This window comes from Pinus tabuliformis, chromosome 6 (assembly GCF_031772625.1).
Source record: "Pinus tabuliformis cultivar Carrire ecotype Pingquan chromosome 6, CPIR1, whole genome shotgun sequence".
Classification (NCBI taxonomy): domain Eukaryota; kingdom Viridiplantae; phylum Streptophyta; class Pinopsida; order Pinales; family Pinaceae; genus Pinus; species Pinus tabuliformis.
Genome location: NC_142292.1, coordinates 1,602,889,869 through 1,602,915,885, shown reverse-complemented (window position 1 = coordinate 1,602,915,885; position 26,017 = coordinate 1,602,889,869). Strand labels below are relative to the sequence as shown.

Below are 26,017 nucleotides of genomic sequence, written 5' to 3'. Positions count from 1 at the left end.
AAATAGAGGCATTGTCCAGCAACACAGCTTTTGGGAGATCCGAGTTGAGAACCTGGCAAGATTTGGGAGGACAACTGGCAGCAAGAACCAAACATGTTTAGGGAAGAACTAACCAATCTCAAGAATGACACTGAAAACAAAGGTTTATGCATGGTAAGTGACTTCTAGGATCAGGTAAGGAACAATGGCAAATGGAGAATATGGAAGGATCTAGGCTATAGGGAAGAGAGCCCTTTGAAAGCTCAGGCAAACTCTCTTGCTATGGACTTGGAACAAAGGATGATTTTGGTATCATCCTCGTCTAACCAACTAAGATGGGGAAGAAACACAGAAAGTAACTTTAACCTTAAAGAAGCCAAACGAATAGCCCTAGGGTTTGATTATCAAAACCATGATAAGGTATGGAAGGACCTTTGGGAGCACCCACATTAGATGAAAATAACACTGTTTATGTGGTTGGTTCAACAAAAGAAAATTCTAACTTGGGAAAATATTCTAAAGAAAGGTTTTGTTGGCCCATCCAAATGCTATCTGTGTGGTACACAAGAGGAGATGATGGAACACTTACTCAACCTTTGCCCATTCACCTCCACCTTGTGGGATTGGGTGGCCTCAGTCTTTAGGAAAACTAACAGGGATGGCCTCAGTATTACCAATAGTTTGAATAATTGGAGAAAAGACTTCCTTCAGGCAATGAGATCATCAACAAAGCTTGGACTTTGGTTCTAGGCTTCTTAATCTGGGACATCTGGAAAGAACGCAATGGCAAGATTTTCAAGAGCAAAATTGGCTCAACCCAGAACACTATTCCACAAATATTAAGACAGGTCCAAGATGTTGTTGGTGCCATGTTAGGGAGACCTCCTGAGAACCCGACTCTGCCCCAGGACACTCGTATACTGCTGCAGTTGCGTCTCCATTTGCTAGTTCCCCAGAGCATACACAAGGATGTGAGCTAGATAAATGTTGGTAAAGACTTTTGGCAACCTCCTCCTCATGGTTTCTTGAAAATTAACATAGATGGAGCCTCTAAAGGTAACCCAGGGATGGCTGGTTTTGGCAGGGTCATCAGAGATGAGCAGGGGTGCATAAGGGACATCTTTCATAGTCATTTGGGGACTACCACAAATAACATGGTGGAGCTCATGGCCTTAGAGCAATGCCTGGGAATACTAATCGAGTCAAATTCTCATAATGCCATCATTGAACCAAGCTCAGAATTGGTTATTAATGCGGCCAAGAAGATCTATAATGGAAAAGCACTTGGAAAAGTCTTAAAGCATTGGCGGCTTTTGCAGGTCTTTTAGCGCATTCATTCCCACCTACAAACCCTAAAAACGGTTAGCTTTGTTCATGTGTGAAGAAAGGCCAATATGCTAGCTGATTGTCTGGTGAATGAAGTAGTGTCTTTCAAGGAAAGTTACAACTTGTATGCTTGGGATTCGACATCCTCGGGGAAATTGCGTGAGGATTGTCAAAGACAGGTGGCCAAAGACATGGAAAACTTCCAAACTATTAGGACTGAACAAGAAGGAAGACTAGTGGAAGAAGGAGAAAGCGGAAGTGGGAGAGGCACTTGGTAAACAACAGGCCTCTTAGAAGGTCGTCGGCCACAGATCTTGACAGCCTTCGTCATCGAATGGCCATCGGGTGGAAAAGTAATTGAAGGTTAATTACTCAAGCAAACTCGAAGCTTTTTAGATTAGCAGTTTACAATATTTATCGGGTCCGAAAAGAGAGTAAAGACCGTGCAGGTTTCCGTTCTGATATCTCAAAGGACTGTCAGATCAACAGGGGCTTAATTGTGTGGTTTTCGGGTTCTAAAAGTGATCGGAGCTTAAGTTTCAAACCAGACCCGAACATTTATAAACCAATGGTTCACAATCTTTATTAGGTCCGTGAACCGGGTAAAAGGGGCGCATGTTGCCGAGACGATAGTGTTCGTGACCGTCGGATCTCACGAGATCTAGATCGAAAGGACATCGAGTTTCAACATAGGAGGAGGCTAGGTCCAAAAAGAGACCCGAAGTTCTACACTTTCACTGTTTATTTACCTTGCCAGATCCATAAAGCTGGTAAAGGCTGAGCTCTCCTTTGTAGCAAATTCTGTAATAACTGTCAGATCACTAGGGGTCTCATCTAATGGCCATCGGGTTGGATCATGGATGGTGACTTAAATTGTAAGCCTCAAGTTGAGGGTTTCGGATTTATTTCGGGTTGTGTAGTTGGTTACTCTTCATAGGGTTAGCTCTTGATGGTCCTTACATTTGTAAAGCCATATAACATATGTAATCTTTCTTGTGATTAATAGAAGGCTCCACTCTTATTTGACCAAAAAAAATAAATTTAAATCTATTATCTTAATAAATTACAATTAACAAATCAAATTTACAAAAAAGATCTACAGAAAATTGACTAATTTTTATTACTTCCAACCAAAACTCTAATTTCTTAAATCCATCCCACTATAAAAATTACAAAATTCTAAATAACTTTGGTACCTTTACCGATTAAAAATAATATCAACATGTTTTTACATAATATAATTTATCATATTATCTTCCCATTTTTGTTACACACACCATATTTTTTCTATTCATTTATTTCTTATTTTTCATATTTCGTGCATAACATTCACGTATCATATTTTCTCTATTTCTTTCCATATGTGTGTTTTGGGTGTATGATACGAGTTCGCTTTTTGTTGGTTGTGTTTGTGATGCTATGGTTGAAAGATATTTACTACGTTGAGCAATTAGGTTTATGCTGAGATAACGGGGTTCATGAGAGTTGAAGCTACATATTAAAAAATAACAAAAAATCAAATAAAATAAATTATGCATGTAAGAGAATTTCAATGGAAAATGGAGAATATGACATTTTCCCAGCAAGCTAGGGTTGACATTGAAGCTTTTAGTGAATGATGAATACCTATTATTAAGTCTTAATTGTTTGAAAATAATTTATTTGTCATTTAATAAATTTGGCATGGGGTGGTTGCACAATGATGTTTATAGATATATCGATAAATATGATTCGGAGTAGTTGCACAATAATGTTTAGAATTAATTGTAAATACGTATTTAGTATATGATATATTAATGATAATTATTTGCTTAATCCAGTGGTTATGGACACTAAATATTATAATTATATAATTATATATATATATATATATATAATATTTTTATTATTTTGATAGAGTATTTTTTTGGAATAGAATTTCCAAAATTTTAATTTAATTATTAATAATTATAAGGTGGATGATAGGGATTTAGCTTCCATAAAATATTTTAAAATATTTATATTAGTATCCACAAATCAATGATTTAGATTTATTTCCAAAATAGTTATATGCTTTTTTAGTATTTTAACTAAATTGATTAATTAAAAAATGTCATATGAACAAGAGCGAGATATGATTTTTTGGGCATGTGGTATTGATAAACCATGGTATTGGCACATGCTATTATAACAAAGCCTATTTATAGACTAAGAATCTCCATGGTAAAGTAGGGATAAATTTAAGAATATTGTTTCATGTTTTTTGAAATGTATATATGTTTAACTTATATTTTAATTATTTTTACAAAAACTAAAATTCAAAATAAACTTATAATTTTTTAAATTTGAGCAAATTGAGATGCATCATGAAGTAAACATTTCCATGCTTATTATGAAGTACTCCTTATTCGCTTTTATTAGCCATTTAATTTATATGGGTGCACTAGTTTAGTATTTATGGTCTTTTTAATTATAATCAAGTTGAGAAATTGCCAAAATATTGGCTTTTATTAGAAATTTAATTTATATTGCTGCACTAGTTTAGTGTTTATGGTCTTTTTAATTATAATCAAGTTGGGAAAATGCTCAAATATATGATAACTTGGTAAAATTTGGAGTAAATAAAAATATTTTATAGTTAAATTAGGCGATTAAATAAACTACTAATTAATTTCAAACACAATTTTACTAATAAAATAATCAATTACAATCAATTAATAAAATTAATAAAATAAATTTAATAATATTAAATTGAAGGATTAATTAAAATAATTAAAAATAAACAAAAACTAAAAATAACATTTCAAGCCCATGGGGCTAGTGCAATTGGTGATTGTCATGATATGAAGTATTATGTAAACAATGAGATTCAAGGTTCAAATCTTGTGAGTCAAGTTAAAAATTAAAGTTCAAACATGATTTAGCTTTTCTTTTTCTGGACCTTCTACCATTCCCCTGAGTTGGGGTTTGTTGAAGCAATTACTTCTTGATGTCTTTGGTGGGATTGAAGCTGTTACTTCCTAATGTCTTTGGTCTTGGGGTTTGTTGAAGCTATTGCTTACTTCCTAATGTCGTTGGTGTTGGGGTTTGTTGAAGCTATTGCTTCCTAATGTCTTTGGTGGGATTGAAGCTATTACTTCCTGATGTCTTTGGTGGGATTTGTTTTAGTGCTTGTATCTCTTCTAATTCAGTGCCCTTCTGCATATGGGTTGCATTTCCATTGTGAACCAATGCATATCCTTTTGTTTGGTTTATAGGGCTCTTTGTAGTTCTTATTCTTCCTCTTATGAGAGATAATGATTAGAAGGTTGCCATCCTTTTGTTTTTCAGGCCCACCCCTTTTTCTTTTTTGACATTTTTTTTGCCTACAGGCATGTGTTCTGATGTTGTCATGTCTGGTAACATATACAACATCTAAATTTGGTATTTTCATAATCGAACAATTGGGTCTACTGAAATTTTTGTGTTTTAGCTAAATGTGATCCGGTATACCTTTATTAAGGTCTATTTCTTCACATTATGGCAATAGACCTTTCTCCATTTTTTCGTGGTCCATCTTTTTTTATGTTCCGAGGTTGTTCTTGATTTCCTCTAGAACCTTATGGTACCAGAAAGGAAGGTGGTGGAGGGGGGGTTTGGTAGTCTCACCCATACTAAAAATGTTGAGATCACCATTGTTGTGACAATAAAAACTGGGAACCTCAAGGTGATGAAGAGCCCAACTCTTCCCTAAAACCATGACCCATCATTTAATACTTTCTCCAGATCTTCCTGAGTATCTTATTGAAAAATAAAAAAAACCCTTAGAGCATAAATAAATATCACAATTTGTGGTCCAGGTTGACAAGATTCAATGATGTAAAGCATCAGTTCTAGGACAAAAACCCTTGAACTTGTAGATCGTAACCCTATATTGGAGAAAAAAAAGGTGGGTTACCTTTGACAGATTTACAGCCATGGTTGCCACTTATTCCATTTGTTCTACAATGTAAGGTCTTGGTTTGTATTGAGGTAGATCCACTAGTTTGGAACCTTTCTCTTACACTACATCATTGTAGGAGACAAATCCACCCAAGTTTCTAGATTCGTGGGCACCTCCATGCAGCCTCAGATTCAAGATTATGGTAGAGATTCTAGAGATGCGATAATCCTTCATCTGAGAATAATCATGAAGCATCTTTTCTTCACAAAAAAAAGACCATGTATTTGCAGGAATATCCAACCTCTTCTCTATATGCGGCTTTAGATTTCCCACTGAGTCTAAATCCATGAACCAGAACAAATATACTTCCCTGGTAATTCTTGATGAAGACCTATAAGTCTTCCTATTCCAACTCTTCCTTTCTTACCTCCTATGTAGACCGGCTAGAGCCACACACAACTATGGGTACTTGCTCCTTCACAACGTGCATTTTTGTCAGAGTAGAGAGGTGACATGGGCCCTTAGTAGAAGAATAATCAAGCAACAACCAAGGTAGGCTTGACCATCGCGACCTCCCCGATTTTGCTATGTTTTTGCCGCCTAAACAAAGATTGAAGCACTCGGATGATCGTAGATCCTTAATATCGAAATCGATTCAAGACCAAATGATAATCTGACCTACAGTGTCCTAGGGCCATCCCTTGCCCAACGTAAGAATACCTTCTCGCGTTTTGGCTGAGAAGAAGAGAGATAACCCAAGTGATCATCTTTGATCTTCTTCTCTGTCCCTGTTGCCTTGCCATCAGAGTGCGCAGAAGGTGTATTTCGCGCCTTGCCATTAGAGTGCGCAGAAGGCGCAGAAGGTGTATTTCACTATAGGAGAGCGGCCACTAGAAAGATCCCAAGGAGACCACCATCTGTTACTTAACTTTGCATGAAATTTTTTAATTTATTTTATTTTAAATAAAGATTATTTTATTTGAGAAAATATAATTTTATTTATTAATTATATGTGATTTTTTTTAATTGAACAATAATTTAAATGGAGTGGTTTGCGGTGGGTTTTTCCGGTCAAATTTCTCTAAAAAACAGCAGGAATTTATTGAAATCACAAGTTTGATGGGTAATCAATGTGCTCTAGGGGTTTTCCAAGGTGCTGAATCCATATATACAATCAAAAACCTAGTTTAAATAACACAAATCAATATTTCATCTCAAATTTTTCCAAGGTAGCAACAAAAAATCTAAAAATTCATACAAAAAAACAACTCCAATTTAAAAAATAAATATTAAGTAATTATTAAATAAAATAAAATAAATATAAACTGACAAAATTAAGATATAAAAATATAAAAATAAAGATGTGGGGAAAGTTCAAATTTGCCTTTCAATTCCAATTTTAATTTTAATTTTTGTCCCCTTGATTACGCCGTAAGGCGTTTCCCTTTGAAATCAACTTTCCTCTTGGGTTATGTGTACATTTCTGAGCCTTTGATTTAAGTGTTAGACGATGAAAATAATCTTACCCATCCAATTGATTAGACCGGTATACGATGCGACCCAGCAGATCGACGCTTGCCCTCGCTCGACGCTACGCTACTTCCAGGTGCTTCTCCGTGTGGAGACCTTGCACTTGCCCTCGCTCGATGATACTATATTCCAGGACCCTGGATCTGTGGAAATCGACTTCAGGAAACCCTTCATATCAATCATAAGGTAGCAAATGATATTCTGACCCTTAGAACATACCCAGTCTGCTACAGGACCCATGAGATGATTCCAGGAGGTCTCGCTCAGCCTTAAAAGGGCTTGGATTATCACCACTAGATGCCTTGGACTGTCACAGGTCCACTTCTGGACTTCGGTCTGTCGTAGGATGGCTACAGGAATTGCGATCTATTACAGAATGGTTGCTCAGCATCAGGGTATGTATTTCCATTTTAGTTTGTCTCAGAGTATCAAGGATTTTGAAGCAGAAGCTAAAGCAATCGGTAGGGTTAAACATCCCAACATTGTTCGCCTCCAAGCTTTCTATTGGGGCATAGAGGAAAAACTGCTGGTTTATGACTACATTCCACATGGAAGCTTGGAAAATGCCTATTATGGTGGGTTCTCTTGTTCTCTTTTTTCCATTTCATGTATATCTCCAGGAAATCTCGTTCAATTCGTTTTTGCATGGTTGTTTTTTATTTTTTTTACAAAGATAGCCCTTCAATCGCTTGCATATTATGAGTTTCTTATGGATTCCACAATCTCCCCTGTTTAGCTACTGTACCTTCAGCTAATACATAGTCATTTGAAAAATATGTACCTTCAGCTCCCGTATCTATTTTTTCACCATCTTTATGACTGCAACCAGATTAGATAAACATTGAATAGCTCTAATTTTCAATTTTAGGCACCCTGTCTTGGGCCAAACTTTTGAACATTATGACACCTCTTTCATTGCAAGCATCAGGGGAATTGACATTATTACAAAGATTTTGGTTGATGTTGTATGTATCAGGTTTTGTCCCCGTATATTGGTTGATGTAACAAAGGTGGATCTCAGTACCACTGTGTTGGGATTCAAGATATCAATTCCTATTATGATTGCTCCAATTGCCATGCAAAATATGGCTCATCCTGAAGGTATGCATTAGATTATTGTATTACAGTTAACATCCTATTTTGATGCATATATTTTCTGAAAGTGAATCCATCATCTTTTACAGGAGAGTAAGCTACTGCAAGAGTTGTTGGAACTATAATGGTTTGGGCATCGGTCTTCTCTTTGTGGGATCGATCTTCTGAATGTTTTAATTTCCTTCTAGCTATTAAGGATTTAAGAAATTATAATGATTTTGGATTTTGAAATAGTTTGTTGTGTTAATAAAAATTGAGGCTTGGACATATTTGTTATAGACGCTTTCTTCATGGGCTACATCAAGTGTTGAAGAGGTTGCTTCAACTGGACCAGGCATTCGCTTTTTTCAACTTTATGTAAGTTTATCATTTCCACCCATATGATTGTCTTCCCATGTTTTTTGAGATGTAATTGAGTTCATATCCATCCAATTGTATTATAGGCTCCTAAACCAATGGTAAGATCAGTTATATTGCGTTGGGTTTACTAAATGTGGATGTATGAGTGGTGTTAAAATTTAGATGTCATTGCTGGCAGGTTTACAAGAATAGGAATGTTGTTGCACAACTTGTTAGAAGAGTGGAGAGGGCTGGTTTTAAGGCAATTGCACTGACTGTGGACACACCTCGACTTGGCCAGAGGGAGTCTGACATTAGAAATAGGTAGTGAAAATTAATTCTATTTTAGATTTCCTGACAAACTCAAAGAATCCCAAATAAATTTGACACCTCACAGAAAGTTGATTCCTATTCCTAAACTTCTCGTTTTCAATTTCAAAGTTATATTTCTTGAAGTTGAAACCAAACTCTATATTCTAGCTCTCCTTGCTTATGTAGAGATGGGGATCTTGTATAATCGCTCTTTAGTTTTTTGATGTAACAACCTTCGTTCACATCTATGATGCTTCTGCCAAAAAAAACCTGCAACTTTCACTTTCCTTCATTTTCTTATTCTTGGTGTTTGTATCCTTCAAAAAATATAGAAAAGACTTTCAAGGTCTATAGTTTCATACACGGTCATTCTAAAAGGCATGGAGAAATTAGCCTCACTGGTGATGGCTTCAATATCAGGGACTTGAGCAATTACCAAGCCAGTGGGATACTTCTGAATAAGCCTGTAGACTATTTGGAATAATAGAAAATGAAAATTCACTATAATATGAAATGCCACCAAGGTTAGTTGATAACAATCTAGCTCTCAATAAAAATCAGAACATTGTGGAATTCTTTTAGGATCAGAAGTGACGCTAGGGTTAGAAAAAGCATTTAGCACCTATAATGTATCAAACTTAAAATAAGTCAGAAGTCTCCATTTTATCTGGGATTCCTCTTTGTTCATCCCTTGTCTGACACTGAGGTATCTAATGTTCTGAAAAGTCTCATTGTGATATCCACTAATACATGCTAGACGGTAAGGCACACCTCTATGTTGAGATTCAATTCTGGATCCATAATTGTTTTTGACTTCTATTGATTTTTCTTTGTCAAAAATGTAGATTTGCATTGCCTCCATATCTTACCTTAAAGAATTTTGAAGGTTTGGATCTTGGGAAAATGGAGAAGGTATGTGTTCCATTTTATGAGTTCTTTAAATAGAAGGATGTTGTTTTTAGTTCTTCCTATATTCAAGGTCCAGACTTCTACCTTAAGTTGGTTTTTTCTTGCAGACAACGGATTTTGGACTGGCATCATATGTTGCAGGTCAAATTGACAGATCATTGAGTTGGAAGGTTTGTAATAGTCCTGGTAGAGGGATATTTCAAATAATTCTTCAGTATTGTGTTTGAATAGAATGAAAATGGATAGAGAAGCACCTGGAGAAATCTTGGGGTTGAGTTCCTGCCTTTGCTTGTAACCTTCTGAATCTCAGAAAAATTATTTGTGATGAGTCATATTATGATTTACATCTTCAAGAAATACTTCGTATCCTTTTTCAAGAAATACTCAGTATCCTTTTTCAAGAAATACTCAGTATCCTTTTTCCAATTATTTTGGTTGTGGCATCGCATGGGCCGTGTTGTGGTTACTCTCCGATGCCCTGTCATTGCGTTTAGGTGGTTGTTCTCTCTGATCTCGATGTAATTAATTGGTTGAAAAGGCAAAGACCAGTTGTGGGCAGCTTCTTGGCTATTCACAAGTTCATCTGATCTTAGTACTTTTATATCAATACAAATATGAGGTCTCTGTTTGCTTTTAAAAATAAGAAATTGTTATGGTGGCAACCAATGATTATATGGTATCGTTTGTTGCTTGCAGTCCTGCCTATTGTGCTAGATGTCACAGTGGACACTCCAGATGATTCTCAAGTTATTTTAAAGGTACGCTATCTCATAAAAAATATTATCCAATGCTTATGACGGTAGGTGGTAACATAAGTCTTGTCATAGATGTTTGATCCAGCTTTAAGAATTATGATGAATATAATCCAATTTTGCAGCATCCAGACCTATGGATAGTTATGTTTGGTTCGACAGTAGATTTTAATATATGTTTGTTTTATGGAAACAAGGAATTTCCATAGACTGTATTCTTGATTTATGCCGATTATTAGCTGTGAATGTGGAGACATGCCATCTAACCAACAATTCTTTATTCCATGAGGTAAGAAAAGTAGTAATTCAGAAGCTCATTAAATAATGGGATTGTTTGACAGGCTGGTGGATTGCAATTGACTGGTTCTGTTCAAGATATCATGTGGTATGACCCTACTTGAACAACATAGGTTTTCGTGTCAAGATAGAAATAGCCATGTACAGTGAAACTGGTTCTATTATTAGTTTGTAAAGCTTAAGTGTGACCATGGGAACATTGGCCATCTTAGTTTCCTTGAAGTATCCATGACTTGGTAAAAACTTGAATTATACCAGGTTCGTGGCAACAGGTTGAGGGATTCATCAGAGGTTGCAACCTTGAAGCCCTGTGCCCTTACTATTGTAGAAGGTAACCAATAACTCTGCTCCCCCATCTGAACAACTCAGGGGAGATAGCTAGAAATTTTGTCTTGCCTTTCTTTAAAATATAAATGCTTTTATCTTGAAAAGGGGTCAGAAATAATGTTAAATCATAATATTAGAAAATTGTTCTCTTGTTTCTTGAAGTGATCTAAACTAAATTTCTACCTGCATACATGCTTCAAATATATATGCAAAGAATAATATGCATTGTTTATACTCAAAGTTTGCATAATACTCTATATATGATTTCCATTTATTTTTCCTTTGCAGAGGACTACACTGAAGAGTATGCAGTTGAACACATTAGAAGATTACTGGACATTGTTTCCTGTACAACATGCTTTGGTTCTTTAGGAAAGCAAGGGGAACCTCGGTCTGGGCAGGGAGGTGGAAAAGAATCAGCTCACTCAATGACAGAGAATGTGGCTGAACAAAACAACGATGTTGCTCTAAAGAAATCTTACCTAGCAATAAAGAAAGAAAAGAAGCAAACAAGGATGGAAAATACAATAAACGAGAGACCTTTCAAAAAGTTGAAGGTAAGGTTGAGGCTAGTGAAAAAGAAAATGATGGAGAGGAGAACTCAAACCAACATTCTTCTAAGGGTGAAGGAAGAAAGAAATCCTCGAAAGAGGGGAAATCTGAGGCCATTGCAGCTATGGCTACTGCCAAAGAGGCCACAGATAAAGGGGATATGACAGGAATGTGTCCTCCCTCTAAACTTGGCTAGTTCTATGAATTCTTCTCGTTCTCACATCTCTTGCCTCCTATCCAATGTTAGTATATCGTTCCCTGCAATTTTTTATAATTTGAAAGTAGTAGTTTTCAATCTTGTGTATAATAGAAATATTACGAGAATGCATATATCCCATACAAATATGGATATGATGTTGAAAGATTTTCCATGTACTCTTCAAGCCATCAAACTATGGTTCTTGATTTGATTGTAATGCAAAGATTCCAGAAAATTTTGAACTGTGAAGCATGGCAAACAATGTGCACATTGCCAAATTTAATTTGTTGATTTTCTTTGGAGCTTATGAGTTAGAACTTTGAAGGGAAAAAAAAGTGAATTGTGAATAGTATTTTAGTGACTATTGACATTGGGATGTACAGTCATAAGGAAGTCTTAGGCCATTGCAGCTATGGTTGCTGCCAAAGAGGCCACAGATAAAGGGGATATGACAGGAATGTGTCCTCCCTCTAAACTTGGCCAGTTCTATGAATTCTTCTCGTTCTCACATCTCTTGCCTCCTATCCAATGTTAGTATATCGTTCCCTGCAATTTTTATAATTTGAAAGTAGCAGTTTTCAATCTTGTGTATAGTAGAAATATTACGAGAATGCATATATCCCATACAAATATGGATATGATGTTGAAATATTTTCAATGTACTCTTCAAGCCATCAAACTATGGTTCTTTATTTGATTGTAATGCAAAGATTCCAGAAAATTTTGAACTGTGCAGCATGGCAAACAATGTGCACATTGCCAAATTTAATTTGTTGATTGTCTTTGGAGCTTATGAGTTAGAACTTTGAAGGGAAAAAAAAAGTGAATTACGAATAGTATTTTAGTGACTGATGACATTGGGATGTGCAGTCATAAGGAAGTCCACAAGGCAATCTGTTGAAGACAAACGTCCTGGAGATTTTTTTTCTATAGACGTGAGCGCTTCTTATCCAATCCTACACTAATTTTGAGCTTCACCTCCATAATGACTAGGAACTGAATTGTTTCTTTTGTAGATTTCTTATATTTGTCATGCCATTTCCCCTGATATACAGGTGAAGCTTTGCAATGGAAAGTTGGTGACTGTAACATCATCCACCAAAGGTTTTTATAGTGTTGGAAAGCAGCTTGTTCAAAGTCATGCACTTGTCAACTTGCTACAACAGTTGAGCAGGACTTTTGCAAATTTCTATAGACGTGAGCACTTCTTATCCAATCCTGCACTAATTTTGAGCTTCACCTCCATAATGGCTAGGAACTGAATTGTTTCTTCTGTAGATTTCTTATATTTCTCATGCCATTTCCCCTGAGGTGAAGCTTTGTAATGGAAAGCTGGTGACTGTAAGAGCATCCACCAAAGGTTTTTATAGTGTTGGAAAGCAGCTTGTTCAAAGTCATGCACTTGTTAACTTGCTACAGAAGTTGAGCAGGGCTTTTGCAAATGTGAGTATCTTTAAGGTCCAAACTATACTTCTATTGCACCTTATATTATTTAATTGCTTACAAGATGCCTTCTCTCGTGTTTAAGAAATTGACATCAGTGTTTAATGTTTGGGCATCGGTCTTCTCTTTGTGGGATCGATCTTCTGAATGTTTTAATTTCCTTCTAGCTATTAAGGATTTAAGAAATTATAATGATTTTGGATTTCGAAATAGTTTGTTGTGTTGATAAAAATTGAGGCTTGGACATATTTGTTGTAGACGCTTTCTTCATGGGCTACATCAAGTGTTGAAGAGGTTGCTTCAACTAGACCAAGCATTTGCTTTTTTCAACTTTATGTAAGTTTATCATTTCCACCCATATGATTGTCTTCCCGTGTTTTCTGAGATGTAATTGAGTTCATATCCATCCAATTGTATTATAGGCTCCTAAACCAATGGTAAGATCAGTTATATTGCGTTGGGTTTACTAAATGTGGATGTATGAGTGGTGTTAAAATTTAGAGGTCATTGCTGGCAGGTTTACAAGAATAGGAATGTTGTTGCACAACTTGTTAGAAGAGTGGAGAGGGCTGGTTTTAAGGCAATTGCACTGACTGTGGACACACCTCGACTTGGGCAGAGGTAGTCTGACATTAGAAATAGGTAGTGAAAATTCATTCTATTTTAGATTTATTGATAGGACTAGGTAGACACATGGGATAAATCTTATATTTAGAGTATACTCCTCTTTAACTTTATGAGTTTGTACCCATGTTTTAACACTTTCTCAGCTGTCAATAAAAATCAGAACATTGTGGAATTCTTTTAGGATCAGAAGCGACGCTAGGGTTAGAAAAAGCATTTAGCACCTATAAACTTAAAATAAGTCAGAAGTCTCCATTTTATCTGGGATTCCTCTTTGTTCATCCCTTGTCTGACACTGAGGTATCTAATGTTATGAAAAGTCTTATTGTGATATCCACTAACAGAAGGCACGGGTCTAAAAATTGTTTAGTTTGAGTTTGTTTGCAGGATGTGAGATGGTTCAATTTGTTTCTGTATTGTTGTTTTTTATTTTTTTTACAAAGATATCCCTTCAATTGCTTGCATATTATGAGTTTCTTATGGATTCCACAATCTCCCCTGTTTAGCTACTGTACCTTCAGCTAATACATAGTCATTTGAAAAATATGTACCTTCAGCTCCCGTATCTATTTTTTCACCAACTTTATGATTGCAATCAGATTAGATAAACATTGAATAACTATAATTTTCAATTTTAGTCACCCTGTCTTGGGCAAAACTTTTGAACATTATGGCACCTCTTTCGTTACAAGCATTAGGGGAATTTACATTATTACAAAGATTTTGGTTGATGTTGTATGTATCAGGTTTTTTCCATGTATATTGGTTAATGTAACAAAGGTGGATCTGCGTACCACTATGTTGGGATTCAAGATATCAATGCCTATTATTATTACTAGAAATTTTGTCTTGCCTTTCTTTAAAATATAAATGTTTTTATCTTGAAAAGGGGTTAGAAATAATGTTAAATCATAATATTAGAAAATTGTTCTCTTGTTTCTGGAAGTGATCTAAACTGAATTTCTACTTGCATACGTGCTTCAAATATATATGCAAAGAAGAATATGCATTGTTTATACTCAAAGTTTGCATAATACTCTATATATGATTTTCATTAATTTTTCCTTTGTAGAGGACTACACTGAAGAGCATGCAGTTGCACACATTAGAAGATTACTGGTCATTGTTGCCTGTACAACATGCTTTGGTTCTTCAGGAAAGCAAGGGGAACCTCAGTCTGGGCAGGGAGGTGGAAAAGAATCAGCTCACTCAATGACAGAGAATGTGGCTGAACAAAACAACGATGTTGCTCTAAAGAAATATTACCTAGCAATAAAGAAAGAAAAGAAGCAAACAAGGATGGAAAAGACAATAAACCAGAGACCTTTCAAAAAGTTGAAGGTAAATTTGAGGCTAGTGAAAAAGAAAATTATGGAGAGGAGAACTCAAACCAACATTCTTCTAAGGGTGAAGGAAGAAAGAAATCCTCGAAAGAGGGGAAATCTGAGGCCATTGCAGCTATGGCTGCTTCCAAAGAGGCCACAGATAAAGGGATATGACAGGAATGTGTCCTCCCTCTAAACTTGGCTAGTTCTATGAATTCTTCTCGTTCTCACATCTCTTGCCTCCTATCCAATGTTAGTATACCGTTCCCTGCAATTTTTTATAATTTGAAAGTAATAGTTTTCAATCTTGTGTATAATAGAAATATTACGAGAATGCATATATCCCATACAAATATGGATATGATGTTGAAAGATTTTCCATGTACTCTTCAAGCCACCAAACTATGGTTCTTTATTTGATTGTAATGCAAAGATTCCAGAAAATTTTGAACCATGAAGCATGGAAAACAATGTGCACATTGCCAAATTTAATTTGTTGATTTTCTTTGGAGCTTATGAGTTAGAACTTTGAAGGGAAAAAAAAGTGAATTACGAATAGTATTTTTGTGACTAATGACATTGGGATGTACAGTCATAAGGAAGTCTGAGGCCATTGCAGCTATGGTTGCTGCCAAAGAGACCACAGATAAAGGGGATATGACATGAATGTGTCCACCCTCTAAACTTTGCCAGTTCTATGAATTCTTCTCGTTCTCACATCTCTTACCTCCTATCCAATGTTAGTATACCGTTCCCTGCAATTTTTTATAATTTGAAAGTAATAGTTTTCAATCTTGTGTATAATAGAAATATTACGAGAATGCATATATCCCATACAAATATGGATATGATGTTGAAAGATTTTCCATGTACTCTTCAAGCCATCAAACTATGGTTCTTTATTTGATTGTAATGCAAAGATTCCAGAAAATTTTGAACTGTGAAGCATGGCAAACAATGTGCACATTGCCAAATTTAATTTGTTGATTTTCTTTGGAGCTTATGAGTTAGAACTTAGAAGGGAAAAAAAGTGAATTACGAATAGTATTTTAGTGACTAATGACATTGGGATGTACAGTCATAAGGAAGTCCAGAAGGCAATCTGTTGAAGACAAATGTCCTAGAGGTTTTTTTCTATAGACGTGAGCGCTTCTTATCCAATCTTGCACTAATTTTGAGCTTCACCTCCATAATGACTAGGAACTGAATTGTTTCTTCTGCAGATTTCTTTTATTTGTCATGCCATTTCCCCTGATATATAGGTGAAGCTTTGCAATGGAAAGTTGGTGACTGTAACAACATCCACCAAAGGTTTTTATAGTGTTGGAAAGCAGCTTGTTCAAAGTCATGCACTTGTCAACTTGCTACAAGAGTTGAGCAGGGCTTTTGCAAATTTCTATAGACATGAGCACTTCTTATCCAATCCTGCACTAATTTTGAGCTTCACCTCCATAATGGCTAAGAACTGAATTGTTCCTTCTGTATATTTCTTATATTTCTCATGCCATTTCCCCTGAGGTGAAGCTTTGCAATGGAAAGTTGGTGACTGTAAGAGCATCCACCAAAGGTTTTTATAGTGTTGGAAAGTAGCTTGTTCATGCACTTGTTAACTTGCTACAGAAGTTGAGCAGGGCTATTGCAAATGTGAGTATCTTTAAGGTCCAAACTATACTTCTATTGCACCTTATATTATTTAACTGCTTACAAGATGCCTTCTCTCGTGTTTAAGAAATTGACATCAATGTTTAATGTTTGGGCATCGGTCTTCTCTTTGTGGGATCGATCTTCTGAATGTTTTAATTTCCTTCTAGCTATTAAGGATTTAAGAAATTATAATGATTTTGGATTTTGAAATAGTTTGTTGTGTTGATAAAAATTGAGGCTTGGACATATTTGTTGTAGACGCTTCTTCATGGGCTACATCAAGTGTTGAAAAGGTTGCTTCAACTGGACCAGGCATTCGCTTTTTTCAGCTTTATGTAAGTTGATCATTTCCACCCATATGATTGTCTTCCCATGTTTTCTGAGATGTAATTGAGTTCATATCCATCCAATTGTATTATAGGCTCCTAAACCAATGGTAAGATCAGTTATATTGCTTTGGGTTTACTAAATGTGGATGTATGAGTGGTGTTAAAATTTAGATGTCATTGCTGGCAGGTTTACAAGAATAGGAATGTTGTTGCACAACTTGTTATAAGAGCAGAGAGGGTTGGTTTTAAGGCAATTGCACTGACTGTGGACACACCTCGACTTGGGTGGAGGGAGTCTGACATTAGAAATAGGTGGTGAAAGTTCATTCTATTTTAGATTTGCTGACAGGACTAGGTGGACATGTGGGATAAATCTTATATTCAGAGTATTCTCCTCTTTAACGTTATGAGTTTGTACCCATGTTTTAACACTTTCTCAGCTCTCAATAAAAATCAGAACATTGTGGAATTCTTGTAGGATCAGAAGCGATGCTAGGGTTAGAAAAAGCATTTAGCACCTATAATGTATCAAACTTAAAATAAGTCAGAAGTCTCCATTTTATCTGGGATTCCTCTTTGTTCATCCCTTGTCTGACACTGAGGTATCTAATGTTCTGAAAAGTCTCATTGTGATATCCGCTAACAGAAGGCACGGGTCTAAAAATTGTTTAGTTTGAGTTTGTGAGCAGGATGTGAAATGGTTCAATTTGTTTCTGCATGGTTGGTTTTTGTTTTTTTACAAAGATAGCCATTCAATTGCTTGCATATTATGAGTTTCTTATGGATTCCACAATCTCCCCTGTTTAGCTACTATACCTTCAACTAATACATAGTCATTTGAAAAAGATGTACCTTCAGCTCCCGTATCTATTTTCTCACCAACTTTATGACTGCAATCAGATTAGATAAACATTGAATAGCTATAATTTTCAATTTTAGTCACCATGTCTTGGGCAAAACTTTTGAACATTATGGCACCTCTTTCATTTCAGCATTATGGGAATTGACATTATTACAAATATTTTGGTTGAGGTTGTATGTATCAGGTTCCGTCCCTGTATATTGGTTGATGTAACAAAGGTGGATCTGAGTACCACTGTGTTGGGAATCAAGATATCAATCCCTATTATGATTGCTAGAAATTTTGTCTTGCCTTTCTTTAAAATATAAATGTTTTTATCTTGAAAAGGGGTCAGAAATAATGTTAAATCATAATATTAGAAAATTGTTCTCGTGTTTCTTGAAGTGATCTAAACTGAATTTCTACTTGCATACGTGCTTCAAATATATATGCAAAGAAGAATATGCAGTGTTTATACTCAAAGTTTGCATAATACTCTATATATGATTTTCATTTATTTTTCCTTTGCAGAGGACTACACTGAAGAGCATGCAGTTGCACACATTAGAAGATAACTTGACATTGTTGTCTGTACAACATGCTTTCGTTCTTCAGGAAACCAAGGGGAACCTCGGTCTAGACAGGGAGGTGGAAAAGAATCAACTCACTCAATGACAGAGAATGTGGTTGAACAAAACAACGATGTTGCTCTAAAGAAATATTACCTAGCAATAAAGAAAGAAAAGAAGCAAACAAGGATGGAAAAGACAATAAACCATAGACCTTTCAAAAAGTTGAAGGTAAGGTTGAGGCTAGTGAAGAAGAAAATGATGGAGAGGAGAACTCAAACCAACATTCTTCTAAGGGTTAAGGAAGAAAGAAATCCTCGAATGAGGGGAAATCTGAGGCCATTGCAGCTATGGCTGCTGCCAAAGAGGCCACAGATAAAGGGGATATGACAGGAATGTGTCCTCCCTCAAAACTTGGCCAGTTCTATGAATTCTTCTCGTTCTCACATCTCTTGCCTCCTATCCAATGTTAGTATACCGTTCCCTGCAATTTTTTTATAATTTGAAAGTAGTAGTTTTCAATCTTGTGTATAATAGAAATATTACGAGAATGCATATATCCCATACAAATATGGATATGATGTTGAAATATTTTCCATGTACTCTTCAAGCCATCAAACTATGGTTCTTTATTTATTGTAATGCAAAGATTCCTGAAAATTTTGAACTGTGAAGCTTCCAAACAATGTGCACATTGCCAAATTTAATTTGCTGATTTTCTTTGGAGCTTATGAGTTAGAACTTTGAAGGGAAAAAAAAAAGTGAATTAAGAATAGTATTTTAGTGACTAATGACATTGGGATGTACAGTCAAAAGGAAGTCGGAGGCCATTGCAGCTATGGTTGCTGCCAAAGAGGCCACAAATAAAGGGGATATGACAGGAATGTGTCCTCCCTCTAAACTTGGCCAGTTCTATGAATTCTTCTCGTTCTCACATCTCTTGCCTCCTATCCAATGTTAGTATACTGTTCCATGCAATTTTTTATAATTTGAAAGTAGTAGTTTTCAATCTTGTGTATAATAGAAATATTACGAGAATGCATATATCCCATACAAATATGGATATGATGTTGAAATATTTTCCATGTACTCTTCAAGCCATCAAACTATGGTTCTTTATTTGATTGTAATGCACAGATTCCAGAAAATTTTGAACTGTGAAGCATGGCAAACAATGTGCACATTGCCAAATTTAATTTGTTGATTTTCTTTGGAGCTTATGAGTTAGAACTTTGAAGGGAAAAAAAGTGAATTACGAATAGTATTTTAGTGACTAATGACATTGGGATGTACAGTCATAAGGAAGTCCACAAGGCAATTTGTTGAAGACAAACGTCCTGAAGATTTTTTTTCTATAGACGTGAGCACTTCTTATCCAATCCTGCACTAATTTTTAGCTTCACCTCCATAATGACTAGGAACTGAATTGTTTCTTTTGTAGATTTCTTATATTTGTCATGCCATTTCCCCTAATATACATGTGAAGCTTTGCAATGGAAAGTTGGTGATTTTAACAGCATCCGCCAAGGGTTTTTATAGTGTTAGAAATCAGATTGTTCAAAGTCATGCACTTGTCAACTTGCTACAGCAGTTGAGCAGGGCTTTTGCAAATTTCTATAGACATGAGCAATTCTTATCAAATCCTGAACTAATTTTGAGCTTCACCTCCATAATGCCTAGGAACTGAATTGTTTCTTCTATAGATTCCTTATATTTCTCATGCCATTTCCCCTGAGGTGAAGCTTTGCAATGGAAAGTTGGTGACTGTAAGAGCATCCACCAAAGGTTTTTATAGTGGTTGAAAGCAGCTTGTTCAAAGTCATGCACTTGATAACTTGCTACAGAAGTTGAGCAAGGCTTTTGCAAATGTGAGTATCTTTAAGGTCCAAACTATACTTCTATTGCACCTTATATTATTTAATTGCTTACAAGATGCCTTCTCTTGTGTTTAAGAAATTGACATCAGTGTTTAATGTTTGGGCATCGGTCTTCTCTTTGTGGGATCGATCTTCTGAATGTTTTAATTTCCTTCTAGCTATTAAGGATTTAAGAAATTATAATATTTCTGGATTTTGAAATAGTTTGTTGTGTTGATAAAAATTAAGGCTTAGACATATTTGTTGTAGACACTTTCTTCATGGCCTACATCAAGTGTTGAAGAGGTTGCTTCAACTGGACTAGGCATTCACTTTTTTCAACTTTATGTAAGTTTATCATTTCCACCCATATGATTGTCTTCCCATGTTTTCTGAGATGTAATTGAGTTCATATCCATCCAATTGTATTATAGGCTCCTAAACCAATGGTAAGATCAGTTATATTGCGTTGGGTTTACTAAATGTGGATGTATGAGTGGTGTTAAAATTTAGATGTCATTGCTCGCAGGTTTACAAGAATAGGAATGTTGTTGCACAACTTGTTAGAAGAGCGGAGAGGGCTGGTTTTAAGGCAATTGCACTGACTGTGGACACACCTCGACTTGGGCGGAGGGAGTCTGACATTAGAAATAGGTAGTGAAAATTCATTCTATTTTAGATTTGCTGACAGGACTCGGTAGACATGTGGGATAAATCTTATATTCAGAGTATACTCCTCTTTAACGTTATGAGTTTATACACATGTTTTAAAACTTTCTCAGCTCTCAATAAAAATTACAACATTGTGGAATTCTTTTAGGATCAGAAGCGACGTTAGGGTTAGAAAAAGCATTTAGCACCTATGATGTATCAAACTTAAAATAAGTCAGAAGTCTCCACTTTATCTGGGATTCCTCTTTGTTCATCCCTTGTCTGACACTGAGGTATCTAATGTTCTGAAAAGTCTCATTATGATATCCACTAACAGAAGGCACGGGTCTAAAAATTGTTTAGTTTGAGTTTGTGAGTAGGATGTGAAATGGTTCAATTTGTTTCTGCATGGTTGTTTTTTGTCTTTTTTACAAAGATAGCCCTTCAATTGCTTGCATATTATGAGTTTCTTATGGATTCCACAATCTCCCTTATTTAGCTATTGTACCTTCAGCTAATACATAGTCATTTGAAAAAGATGTTCCTTCAGCTCCCGTATCTATTTTTTCACCAACTTTATCACTGCAATCAGATTAGATAAACATTGAATAGCTATAATTTTCAATTTTAGTCACCCTGTCCTGGGCCAAACTTTTGAACATTATGGCACCTCTTTCATTACAAGCATTAGGGGAATTGATATTATTACAAAGATTTTGGTTGATGTTGTATGTATCAGGTTACGTCCTTGTATATTGGTTGATGTAACAAAGGTGGATCTGAGTACCACTGTGTTGGGATTCAAGATATCAATGCCTATTATGATTGCTATAAATTTTGTCTTGCCTTTCTTTAAAATATACATGTTTTTATCCTGAAAAGGGGTCAGAAATAATGTTAAATCATAATATTAGAAAATTGTTCTCTTGTTTCTTGAAGTGATCTAAACTGAATTTCTACTTGCATATGTGCTTCAAATATATATGCAAAGAATAATATGCATTGTTTATACTCAAAGTTTGCGTAATACTCTATATATGATTTTCATTTATTTTTCCTTTGCAGAGGACTACACTGAAGAGCATGCAGTTGCACACATTAGAAGATTACTGGACATTGTTGCCTATACAACATGCTTTGGTTCTTCAGGAAAGCAAGGGGAACCTCGGTCTGGGCAGGGAGGTGGAAAAGAATCAGCTCACTCAATGACAGAGAATGTGGCTGAACAAAACAACGATGTGGCTCTAAAGAAATCTTACCTAGCAATAAAGAAAGAAAAGAAGCAAACAAGGATGGAAAAGACAATAAACGAGAGACCTTTCAAAAAGTTGAAGGTAAGGTTGAGGCTAGTGAAAAAGAAAATGATGGAGAGGAGAACTCAAACCAACATTCTTCTAAGGGTGAAGGAAGAAAGAAATCCTCGAAAGAGGGGAAATCTGAGGCCATTGCAGCTATGGCTGCTGCCAAAGAGGCCACAGATAAAGGGGATATGATAGGAATGTGTCCTCCCTCTAAACTTGGCTAGTTCTATGAATTCTTCTCGTTCTCACATCTCTTGCCTCCTATCCAATGTTAGTATATCGTTCCCTGCAATTTTTTATAATTTGAAAGTAGTAGTTTTCAATCTTGTGTATAATAGAAATATTACGAGAATGCATATATCCCATACAAATATGGATATGATGTTGAAAGATTTTCCATGTACTCTTCAATCCATCAAACTATGGTTCTTTATTTGATTGTAATGCAAAGATTCCAGAAAATTTTGAACTGTGAAGCATGGCAAACAATGTGCACATTACCAAATTTAATTTGTTGATTTTCTTTGGAGCTTATGAGTTAGAACTTTGAAGGGAAAAAAAGTGAATTACAAATAGTATTTTAGTGACTAATGACATTGGGATGTACAATCATAAGGAAGTCTTAGGCCATTGCAGCTATGGTTGCTGCCAAAGAGGCCACAGATAAAGGGGATATGACAGGAATGTGTCCTCCCTCTAAACTTGGCCAGTTCTATGAATTCTTCTCGTTCTCACATCTCTTGCCTCCTATCCAATGTTAGTATATCGTTCCCTGCAATTTTTATAATTTGAAAGTAGCAGTTTTCAATCTTGTGTATAGTAGAAATATTACGATAATGCATATATCCCATACAAATATGGATATGATGTTGAAATATTTTCAATGTACTCTTCAAGCCATCAAACTATGGTTATTGATTTGATTGTAATGCAAAGATTCCAGAAAATTTTGAACTGTGAAGCATTGCAAACAATGTGCACATTGCCAAATTTAATTTGTTGATTTTCTTTGGAGCTTATGAGTTAGAACTTTGAAGGGAAAAAAAAGTGAATACGAATAGTATTTTAGTGACTAATGACATTGGGATGTACGGTCATAAGGAAGTCCACAAGGCAATCTGTTGAAGACAAACGTCCTGGAGATTTTTTTTCTATAGACGTGAGTGCTTCTTATCCAATCCTACACTAATTTTGAGCTTCACCTCCATAATGACTAGGAACTGAATTGTTTCTTCTGTAGATTTCTTATATTTGTCATGCCATTTCCCCTGATATACAGGTGAAGCTTTGCAATGGAAAGTTGGTGACTGTAACAGCATCCACCAAAAGTTTTTATAGTGTTCAAAAGCAGCTTGTTCAAAGTCATGCACTTGTCAACTTGCTACAGTAGTTGAGCAGGGCTTTTGCAAATTTCTATAGACTTGAGCACTTCTTATCCAATCCTGCACTAATTTTGAGCTTCACCTCCATAATGCCTGGGAACTGAATTGTTTCTTCTGTAGATTTCTTATATTTCTCATGCCATTTCCCCTGAGGTGAAGCTTTGTAATGGAAAGTTGGTCACTGTAAGAGCATCCAACAAAGGTTGTTATAGTTTTGGAAAGCAACTTGTTCAAAGTCATGCGCTTCTTAACTTTCTACAGAAGTTGAGCAGGGCTTTTGCAAATGTGAGTATCTTTAAGGTCCAAACTATAATTCTATTGCACCTTACATTATTTAATTTCTTACTAGATGCCTTCGCTCGTGTTTAAGAAATTGACATCAGTGTTTAATGTTTGGGCATCTGTCTTCTCTTTGTGGGATCGATCTTCTGAATGTTTTAATTTCCTTCTAGATATTAAGGATTTAAGAAATTATAATGATTTTGGATTTTGAAATAGTTTGTTTTGTTGATTAAAATTGAGGCTTGGACATATTTTTTGTAGACGCTTTCTTCATGGGCTACATCAAGTGTTGAAGAGGTTGCTTCAACTAGACCAGGAATTCGCTTTTTTCAACTTTATGTAAGTTTATCATTTCCACCCATATGATTGTCTTCCCATGTTTTCTGAGATGTAATTGAGTTCATATCCATCCAATTGTATTATTGGCTCCTAAACCAATGGTAAGATCAATTATATTGCGTTGGGTTTACTAAATGTGGATGTATGAGTGGTGTTAAAATTTCGATGTCATTGTTGGCCGGTTTACAAGAATAGGAATGTTGTTGCACAACTTGTTAGAAGAGCGGAGAGGGCTGGTTTTAAGGCAATTGTACTGAATGTGGACACACCTCGACTTGGGCGGAGGGAGTCCGACATTAGAAATAGGTAGTGAAAATTCATTCTATTTTAGATTTGCTGACAGGACTAGGTAGACACGTGGAATAAATCTTATATTCAGAGTATACTCCTCTTTAACATTATGAGTTTTTACCCATGTTTTAACACTTTCTCAGCTCTCAATAAAATTACAACATTGTGGAATTCTTTTAGGATCAGAAGCGATGCTAGGGTTAGAAAAACCATTTAGCACCTATAATGTATCAAACTTAAAATAAGTTAGAAGTCTCCATTTTATCTGGGATTCCTCTTTGTTCATCCCTTGTCTGACACTGAGGTATCTAATGTTCTGAAAAGTCTCATTGTGATATCCACTAACAGAAGGCATGGGTCTAAAAATTGTTTAGTTTGAGTTTGTGAGCAGGATGTGAAATGGTTCAATTTGTTTCTGTATGGTTGTTTTTTATTTATTTTACAAAGATAGCCCTTCAATTGCTTGCATATTATGATTTTCTTATGGATTCCACAATCTCCCCTGTTTAGCTACTGTACCTTCAGCTAATACATAGTCATTTGAAAAATATGTACCTTCAGCTCTCGTATCTATTTTTTCACCAACTTTATGACTGCAATCAGATTAGATAAACATTGAATAGCTATAATTTTCAATTTTAGTCACCCTGTCTTGGGCAAAACTTTTGAACATTATGGCAGCTCTTTCATTACAAGCATCAGGGGAATTGACATTATTACAAAGATTTTGGTTGATGTAGTATGTATCAGGGTCCGTCCCTGTATATTTATTGATGTAACAAAGGTGGATCTGAGTACCACTGTGTTGGGATTCAAGATATCAATGCCTATTATGATTGCTAGAAATTTTGTCTTGCCTTTCTTTAAAATATAAATGTTTTTATCTTGAAAAGGGGTTAGAAATAATGTTAAATCATAATATTAGAAAAATGTTCTCTTGTTTCTTGAAGTGATCTAAACTGAATTTCTACTTGCATATGTGCTTCAAATATATATGCAAAGAAGAATATGCATTGTTTATACTCAAAGTTTGCATAATACTCTATATATGATTTTCATTTATTTTTCCTTTGCAGAGGACTACACTGAAGAGCATGTAGTTGCACACATTAGAAGATTACTGGACATTGTGTCTTGTACAACATGCTTTGGTTCTTCAGGAAATCAAGGGGAACCTCGGTTTGGGCAGGGAGGTGGAAAAGAATAAGCTCACTCAATGACAGAGAATGTGGCTGAACAAAACAACGATGTTGCTCTAAAGAAATCTTACCTAGCAATAAAGAAGGAAAAGAAGCAAACAAGGATGGAAAAGACAATAAACCAGAGACCTTTCAAAAATTTGAAGGTAAGTTTGAGGCTAGTGAAAAAGAAAATTATGGAGAGGAGAACTCAAACCAACATTCTTCTAAGGGTGAAGGAAGAAAGAAATCCTTGAAAGAGGGGAAATTTGAGGCCATTGCAGCTATTGCTGCTGCCAAAGAGGCCACAGATAAATGGGATATGACAGGAATGTGTCCTCCCTCTAAACTTGGCCAGTTCTATGAATTCTTCTCGTTCTCACATCTCTTGCCTCCTATCCAATGTTAGTATACCATTCCCTGCAATTTTTTATAATTTGAAAG

The 26,017-nt window shown here is 35.6% G+C and overlaps 1 protein-coding gene and 1 pseudogene across 1 annotated transcript; both read left to right on the top strand.

Annotated features, from left to right (window-relative positions):
* Positions 1-6,716: 6,716 nt before the first annotated feature.
* On the top strand, positions 6,717-9,725 carry LOC149264997 (glycolate oxidase-like; annotated as a pseudogene).
* Positions 9,726-11,919: 2,194 nt separating this feature from the next.
* On the top strand, positions 11,920-15,576 carry LOC149264996 (protein REDUCED CHLOROPLAST COVERAGE 2-like). Its single transcript, XM_089401442.1, has 4 exons — positions 11,920-12,048; positions 12,389-12,453; positions 12,574-12,715; positions 15,503-15,576. Exons 1-4 carry the CDS (start codon positions 11,931-11,933, stop codon positions 15,574-15,576), a joined length of 399 nt encoding a protein of 132 aa, XP_089257568.1. The 5' UTR covers positions 11,920-11,930.
* Positions 15,577-26,017: the final 10,441 nt, after the last annotated feature.